This window comes from Hemibagrus wyckioides, linkage group LG01 (assembly GCF_019097595.1).
Source record: "Hemibagrus wyckioides isolate EC202008001 linkage group LG01, SWU_Hwy_1.0, whole genome shotgun sequence".
NCBI classification, from domain to species: Eukaryota; Metazoa; Chordata; class Actinopteri; order Siluriformes; family Bagridae; genus Hemibagrus; species Hemibagrus wyckioides.
The window spans coordinates 27509134-27518279 of NC_080710.1; the positions used below are offsets into that span (position 1 = coordinate 27509134).

The following is a 9146-nucleotide window of genomic DNA, read 5'->3' on the forward strand; positions in this document are numbered from 1 at the left end:
TGTAGATATTCCTACTGTATATCTATAGTACAGTGTCCACTCCTGTACATGAATATAGATGGTATAGTGGTGTGGTGATCTCTGTCCTTGCTTTAAGCTATGTCTCGGTGCGGTCAGTGGACCGGGCCTATGTGGTCTGACTCAAATATTTCTATTAGCAGTCAGACTTGTTTGTCTGAAATCTTTACCAGAATGAACCGGACATTCTCAGATTTCCAGACGGGATGGATTATTTCGACATTACTGTTTTTTTTTCTTTCTAAGGGTGTAACGATACAATCCTGTCATGCATCAATTAATGTTTAATGCATAATCTGTATAACAACAATCACAATTTGATGATGCCCAGGGCATTTTTGCAATAAATAATTTTAACCAGCTGGTCTTAAAAGCTTGTGACTAAAACACTCGATTCTGCTGCTGTATTTTTTCTTTTTATTTATAAATTTTTTATTTATGTATTTTTATTTATTTATTTATTTATTTATTATTTATTTTTTATATAATAATTTGTGATGCTTTTTAAAATGATAAATGGTAATTACTGATGCCACAAAGCACATCTTGGCCCAAATCTGTCAATTTAAAAAAAAAATACTAGTCGCTTAATAATTTATTATATTTATATATAAATAAAAAAGAACAATAATTGTATTAATTAAAAATTAATTACGTTTAATTTAACTTTATTATAAATTGAATTAATTTAATTAAATAATTAAAAAAAATATTTTAATTATAAAATAAAAAATAATTATTTTTTTTTCTATTATTTGTATAAATGCAGATTTATTGTATATTATTTGTATGTGTGGTGTTTATTTATTTATTTGTAAATCAATGTTTTGCTTAAAATCTGTGCTGGTGGTCTTTTTTTCTTTCAAATAAATGCCACTTGGTTTGAAACGCAGTTTTGTAATGCACTGACATTTATAAGTCTTAAGTGTTTAAATACTTTTTGGAGCCACCGATTTATTTATTTGTTTGTTTATTTATTTTTTTTTATTTACCCCCCCCCAGCAGTAGAGTAGTAACAGTGCCGGCATCACTCATCCCCTGAGCCCTCTCTCCTCATCTCCTCCGCTATCAGTGTTCACTCGCTCTGGCCTAATTGGGTTCCTCTTAAGCTGCTTAAAGTCTGCTCGTATTTGAGCGCCTTTCTCCATCCCGGTCTCCAGGCTCTCCTCCTCTTCCTCCTCCTACGCAGTCACTCCTAATCACACTGAGAGTGCTAATGAAGCTGCGGGTTTTTTCCGTGTTGTACATTACAATCACGTTGCGCTCTGTTGCAGCCTGCTGTTTATTTTTCTTGCGATTGTTGCTAACGACACGCTTTCCTGTCTCACTGTAGTGGTAACCATGGGCCACGGTGTGGGCTGAGGATCCGGAGGGCTTTACACACACCTACTGTAAGTAACCCAAGAGAACCTCAACCTGGATGTGTTTGAAAACAGTGTGTGTGCCATGACGCAACCCTGCCTGCGCTTACATTAGCAAGCAACATTTGTTTCTTGTTTTCTTCTTGCACCAAAAAACACAATTTAATGATCCTGTGTCTAATTGTGTTGGCTTGACAGAGTTCTTCAGGATCTTCTGAATATTTATTCCATTTAAAAAAATTTCAAAAGTCAAAATGTTTGATGTAGAAACATGAAATTTATTCTTGTAACGGAATCGGGCGCCGAGTAGAATTACAGTATTCGCGTAGCAAAGCTCTGAATTGGGTCATTGATCTGCAGAGAAAAGACCGTGGGGTGCTTTTAATTTTAGTCTGAAGTTCATGCAGACCAAACTGTAAGAGCTCCAGACGTGAAACTTCATTATGTGGTACACAAGGGACTCCAGGAACAACTTAACAACAACTTTGTTGGGATATCATAGCAACAACCCAGCATCCAATTGGTTAGCAAAGCAACCTCCAAGGCAAGCAAGTGGGTTAGTGTAGTTAACCACAAACACCCTGTTAGCCAGCTGGTTTGGCATAGCAACCACCTTGAGTACTGTAATTGTATAGCAACACTCTCCGAACCACCTAGAATGCCATAGCAACCATCTAGGAACATCCTAACAACCATCTAGAAGGCCATAGCCAGTGTCTAGCTAATCTCCCTATCAACCACGAAGCATCACCCTATTAACCACCAATAATGCCATAGCAACCATCTAGCAACATCCTAGCGTCTACAAAGAATGCCATACCAAGCGTCTAATGACACCCTAGCAACCACCTAGAATGCCAAAGCAATCATCTAGCAACATCCTAACAACCACAGAGAATGCCACACCAGTCATTTAGCAACACTCTTGCAACCACGAAGCATCACCCTATTAACCACCAAGAATGCCATAGCAACCATCTAGCAACATCCTAGCAACTACAAAGAATGCCATAGCAACCATTTAGCGACTCCCTAACAACCACCTAGAATGCCATAGCAACCATCGAGCAACATTCTAACAACCACTTTCAGCCATCTAGCGACACCCTAGCAACCATGAAGCAACACCCTATCAACCACCGAGAATGCCATAACAACCATCTAGTGCCACCCTAGCAGCCATCTAGCAATTCCCTAGCAACCACCTAGAATGCCATAGCAACCACCTAGCAATATCCAAACAACCACTTTCAGCCATCTAGCGACACCCTAGCAACCATCTAGCAACTCCCTAGCAACCACCTAGAATGCCATAACAACCATCTAGCAACATCCTAACAACCACTTTCAGCCATCTAGTGACACCCTAGCAACCATGAAACAACACCCTTTAACAACACAAACACCCTAGCAACCATCTAACAGCATCCTATCAGCTACCCAGCAACCCTGCAGCAACCAGCTGGTTTAGCATAGCAACTACTGAGCAACAGCATGGTATCCAGCCCCGTTAGTGTAGTAACCAGTTGTCTTTCTACACTTTAACAACCAGCTGGCTTTGTAAACCACCTGGAATACCTTAGTAATCGCCTAGCAACTCAGAAAAACTAGAATAGATGCTGAAATATTAAGTGCATAAAATGCAGACATGTCATTCTGTTATTAATTGCAGTGGAGTAAGACACTGTGTGCTGTTATTGGGGGAAAAATTAACGTCAGAGTGATAACAGTAACTCAGCGTTATTTTTCTGTATCAGTGTTTTATTCCTTTCATTAAAACAAACAAACAGAAAAAAACAGCAGAACAGAATGCTGCCTTTTTCAAGCCAACATAAAGAACCAGGAGCCTGTATACCAAACTTCAGAGGAATCTGACGCAGCATCAGCACCTCGATTCCTGCTAATGTGAATGCAGGGTACAGATATCCTGCGTAACATGAGCTCGTCTGACCTTCTGACATTCAGCTGACCTCTCCGTCATCTTTTCTCATCCTCACCTTTACCGCAACTCTTCCTAAACACTGTTTAGTTTTAGTTGGAGTTGCTTGACATTGACAAGTTACTTAAAAACTTTTTAATCACTTGTGCATCTGCTGTCTGTTTTGAACCTCCATGATCATGTGCATTGGCCTCTCTTTGTCTCCGTCTTCTCCTCCTCAGACTCCCTCCATCTTTGTCTTTCTCTGATTTATTTTTCAAATCTCAAAAGTACAATAGTTCAGCTTCTTTAATTGCTGCTATTTCCCTCTGACTGTAGTGCAGCACTACAGAAGGTGTGTGTGTCTTTCTTCTTTCTTTAGCTGTCTGTTCTTCCTTTCCTCCCTCCCTCTGTCTTTCTTCCCCATGCATAATTAATGTTTTGAAATTTTAGGCTTCCACGTCTGTGTATGACATGGCCACGGCCCCATCCAGATCAGACTGTCGCAATAACCACGGAAGGACGACTCAGCTCCATGCCATCGGTAAGGATGGAGGATTTGTACATGCCACCGTATCAGCAGAAGGAGTCTTAGAAGAAATAATCACTTATCACAAGAGAAACATTTGCACTAAACACGACAGCGTCATCCACGGTTCTCTCTGTTGATAAGATATTCAATCCTCTTAATCCACACTAGGGATTTCTGCATTTTGTAGGTGACTTTCAGCATCGCCAACCCATCATTGCATTGAACTGTGGGTTAAATATTTTCTGCTAAACCAAACAAAGAGAAATTCCACCAGGTTCATCATAGTTTTGCTAGCGAGAAAAATCTCATGTTAATGAGTTAAACCACTAGACGTGCACGAAACTTCACAGACCGATGACTAAATTGGTGAAAAGATCATGTGCTAAATTTTCTATTAACAGCACTGCAGAGTGTCTGCTCCCATAGAGACGTACGCTAACTCTTCCATCTTCCATAGGACGCCAATACTTTTCTCCAAACTGAAGGGCTAGGTTTGTTTGTTTTAATTTGTTTGTGCACAAAGCTGGCTCCACGGAGACATGGTGTGTTAAAGTTAAAGTGGAAGAACTTGAGTGTCCTGTACAGAGCCCTGACTCTGACTCAACCCCACCGAACACCTTTGGGATGAACCGCACCCCAGACCTCCTTGTGTGTCTGATCACAAATCTATACAGTCATGCTCCAACATCTAGCCTTCCCAAAAGAAAGGAGCTTATTCTAACCCCAAAGAGGAATAAGATCTAGAATGGGATGTTCAAGTGGTGTCCCAATACTTTTGGTCATATAGTGCATTAAGAAGGAAATTTTAATGTGTTATGTATTGCATATATTCACTTTATTTTATTTCAATAAAGTGTCCTTTTGAAACCTGGTACATTTTTTCATTTCAGTTCTGTGCGCCAAACTCAAGCGGAAGAAGAACTGGTTCGGTGCGACCGTTTACGTGGAGGTGACGGCGGAAGGAGAGAGCAGGAAGACATCTAAGTCTCACAACCCCTCCAGTCCCAAGTGGGACGATCGCCTCACCCTGTAAGACTTGTTCCTCTTTCCGAGTCATCCGGTAGCAAAGAAGAACTGCTTAAGCTCATACATTTACATGTTAATGAGCAGAAATGTCACTTGTCCACGTGTCGTGAGAAACAAACGTGACGGAACCACGTTTAACAAACATTCTAATTGGAATTTCTTCAAGGCTGACATCGATGAGGAAGGAATAAACCAATACAGGACATACAGCTAGCGGAAAATAATGTGCTGCCTCTATTCTTTAAGCAATTTGCCTATGTTTTCAGTTTGTTACTGAACTACACTTAATTTTTTTTTATCCATTTATAGTTATGTTTAACTCTATAGTTTTGTCATGTCACACTCCACAATGATGGTTTAATGGCTCATATGGCTCATATATTTCTGTTTTTTTTTCCTAGCCTACTAGGGGCAATATATTCATAGAAAATTTTAATGTTGATATCAAACCCATTTCTGCTCTCTGAGATGCCCCAAGTGCTTATTCAAAAAAAAATTGAAGGCGTTTATCTTCAGCCACTAAAATTCTGTGTAAGGTTATCCAGCAGAGGGGAAAAACACGCTTCCCACACTGAAAGCCAGCAGACTCATTTTATATCAGACTTGTGGCAAGAAAATATTTCATTTGTTTATACCGATTGAAAATGCCAGATAAGGTTTTCTATTCCGCTAGCAGGAATGATGGTGTAAAGGGTTAATGTTGGGAATTTCTCATTTAGAGGAGTCTTCAGTCAGTAGAAGGCAGGATGGAAAACTTTTAAATGTACATAAACAGGCATAACATTATGACCACCTGCCTAAGATTGTGTCAGTCCCCCTTTCATGCACTGTGTATTCTGACACCTTTCTATCAGAACCAGCATTAACTTCTTCAGCAATTTGAGCAACAGTAGCTCGTCTGTTGGATCGGATCACACGGGCCAGCCTTCACTCCCCACATGCATCATCGAGCCTTGACCGCCCATGACCCTGTCGCCGGTTCACCACTGTTTCTTCATTGGACCACTTTTGATAGATACTGACCACTGCGGACCGGGAACACCCCACAACAGCTGCAGTTTTGGAGATGCTCTGATCCAGTCGTCTAGCTATCACAATTTGGCCCTTTGTCAAACTCGCTCAAATCCTTACGCTGGTCCATTTTTCCAGGTGCCATGATGAGGAGATCTTCAGTGTTATTCACTTCACCTCTCACTGTTCATATGCCTGATCGGTGTATAACAAGCCTTAAATTGTTGATTTTAATGGAAAAAAACATAATAGTTTATTTTAACTGTAAAGAGGAAATAATCCCCTTATCACAGGATGAAGGTAGTGACTCCACCCAGGTGTTTTTCACATTAACAGACACTTTTCCGATAAGAGTGCAGAATAGTGTTTAATTCCTTTACTCATTCAGCAGCTCTGTGGTACAACATTTAATAGCGTTCGTCTCACTCGATCGAGTTGACGGTGGAGGAACTGCTGCATTCTGCAGGCAGGTCAGGAAAATCTGTGTACGCACACCTCCACCCGCCGAGAATGAAATCCTGCACGGCCGCACACTGCTGCTGGCACGGCGACGCTGCGCTTCTCAGCCAGGGAGGGGGGCTGTCAGGGATTTTTGCAAGTCATCTATATTGTGTCGAGATCTCAGTTTGGTGTAGAATATTTAATCCGTCACTTGGTAGAGGTCTGAGGGAGTCTGTACGCTCGTCTGATGTGAGAGAACACCGCGGTGTGTTCGGTGTCCGGCTTCATGCATCATGGGAGATGTATTGGATGCATGATGGGTTTGTAATGCAGCATGCTTTGAACATTTTCAGTATCCAGGAAGAGAACATGCGCAGTGTTTATGGTGGAATAACAATCTCGCAAAAGCTTCCCAAGTGGATTTGCCTCTAGTTGGTTTTATGAGAGAGAGAGAGTGCGAGAGGGGGGGGGAAGTCATTGATGGACGCTCTAACTCCAGGCTCTGTGTGACTGCTGATTGAGCTAATAGTGGAGAATGAGAGCGAGATGATGGAGGGAATTGGAGAGCGCGCCGACGTTCAGGCAAAGCCCCTGTGTGCAGAATACTAACTGCCACGCTCATCTGCAGAGAGCAGGGAGGGAGGGAGAGGAGACTCAGCCAGCCAGGGAGACAAGGTTTGTCCTTCTGACTGCTTTTAGAGGTGTTCGGCCAGACATAATGGTAGTTAACGCAGTGTGCGCTGATGAGCCCATGAGGCCCGAGCGGAATTTCAGGCTGACTAAAAGAGTCGGCGCGAGTTCCCCGCCTCCGCCTCTCACCTGTGAGTCACACGTCTCTGGAGTCTGGCATGAAATTCGTACATGGACATTTTGTGTGTGTGTGTGCGCCGGAAGCATGGTGGTTAAATCCATTAGCGAGACTAGCTCAAGTCAGAGTCACATGAAGTAGGGGAACAAATTGAGAGTGCTGGGCGCTAGTGCAGGTTAGACAGCATGAAGTGGATCACACTCATTCTGGATCACTCTCACAGTTAATAATGGAGTGTTTGATTTCTCAGTACATGTCACAGTCACCAGGAGGTGGGTGTGTTTGAAGGATGTACACATGGTTGATTTGAGAGGGAAGAAAAAAGGAATCTATGTACAGTTAATATGAACTAGACTTTTATCACAAGGGTTAAGGGCCTTGCTCAATTGCCCAACTGTGGAGCTTGGTGGTGCTGGATCTGAGCATCTCCAAAACTGCAGCTCTTGTGGGGTGTTCCCGGTCTGCAGTGGTCAGAATCTATCAAAAGTGGTCCAAGCAAGGAACAGTGGTGAACCGGCGACAGGGTCATGGACGGCCAAGGCTCATTGATGCATGTGGGGAGCGAAGGCTGACCTGTGTGATCCGATCCAACAGACGAGCTACTGTTGATCAAACTGCTGAAGAAGTTAATGCTGGTTCTGATAGAAAGGTGTCAGAATACACAGTGCAGGACGGGTCAGGGCTGTTTTGGCAGCAAAAAGGGGACCAACACAATATTAGGCAGGTGGTCATAATGTTATGCCTGGTCAGAGTGTAATTTAATTATAAACAAGGTGTCTGCAAGTTAAGCTTAATTAATACTTTGACTGAGGATAAAGTAAAACTCTCCAGATGTCAGTCTTTTTGGACGTTGTGTAGAATTTCTTTGTCGTTTTAAAATTCGGATAATACTCGCTTTGGTTTTAGTGGAGGACAAAATAATAATAATAAAAAAAGGAGACATCTTTGGGTGTCTGCCTGGCATGGGAATAGTTCATTCCTCCCATCAAAGGATGTGATGGATACCAGTATGTTTTTATTTCCTTTTATTTTTCTCCTTGTATGCAGCGAATCCATTGTGAATAAGGCTTCAGAGTTGTGCCAGCTTCTTTTCCTTCATTTTATCAGTTCTGTTAGCTGCCTGAGGCTGTAACATCAAATACTTTTAAAATGAAGTGTTTGTCTTTTGCATTTCTCTCCATTCAAGCTGCTTCTGCTGATATTATGTTGTTTTGTCTTGTGTGTGTGTGTGTGCGTGTGTGTGTGTGTGTATGCAGGAATGTAACACCACACTCGCAGTTGGAGTTTAAAGTATGGACCCATCACACTTTAAAGGCAGATGCTCTGCTAGGGAAAGCCACTCTGGACCTGCGCCAAGCCCTAGAGCAACACGACAGGAAACGTATGATTCACACACACACACACACACACACACACACACACACACACACACACACACACACGCATGCATACAGTGTCCCTACACTCCTTTTTCTTGTTAGACAGAGCATGTCTGGAACAACTAGGGGGGTTTTGAAATCAGACTAAGTCTGTGTAATCTGGTTCCCTGTTGTAAGACGTAAGATGAAGTGGAACATGTTGACTCGCATTTCATGCAAGATTCTGATCTCTTCCTCTTTTATACAGAAGAGAGGCTTCTGTTATCATTTGCCACTAATGATTCTGGAGTACATACAAAAAATGTTTCTACTACAGTCTGTACGTTCTGGTTTTGCACACACTCCTACGCTAGCGTCTGCACAGATCTCGACGCAAAAAAAAATTTGACCCTTGCGCTGTCTCGACGCTGACCGTTCCCTTATCAATGATCCGTCTCGTCTGTGTGTGGGCGTAGTTGAAAACGTCAAGGAGGTCCTGAAGCTGACTCTGGAGAACAAAAACGGTGTGGTGTCCTCCGGAGAGCTCACGGTCATCCTGGATGGTCTCGCCGTTGACCAGGAGCCTCTACACAACGGAAACGCCGCCACTACAACCAGTTAGTACCACCTTCTCTTCTCTCACTATCTCACGATCATCTGATTTTCCAACTCC

The 9146-nt window shown here is 42.3% G+C and overlaps 1 protein-coding gene across 2 annotated transcripts in view; it reads left to right on the top strand.

Annotated features, from left to right (window-relative positions):
* Positions 1 to 9146, top strand: part of LOC131352613 (NEDD4-like E3 ubiquitin-protein ligase WWP1) — a 50313-nt gene that overhangs the window by 15469 nt on the left and 25698 nt on the right. For both annotated transcript variants that reach the window (XM_058388867.1, XM_058388857.1), the window contains exons 2-6: positions 1352 to 1409; positions 3751 to 3841; positions 4720 to 4858; positions 8372 to 8496; positions 8950 to 9090. In XM_058388867.1, the coding sequence (XP_058244850.1) occupies positions 3772 to 3841; positions 4720 to 4858; positions 8372 to 8496; positions 8950 to 9090 (475 nt within the window). In that variant the 5' untranslated portion in view covers positions 1352 to 1409; positions 3751 to 3771. The remainder of the gene's footprint in view (positions 1 to 1351; positions 1410 to 3750; positions 3842 to 4719; positions 4859 to 8371; positions 8497 to 8949; positions 9091 to 9146) is intronic.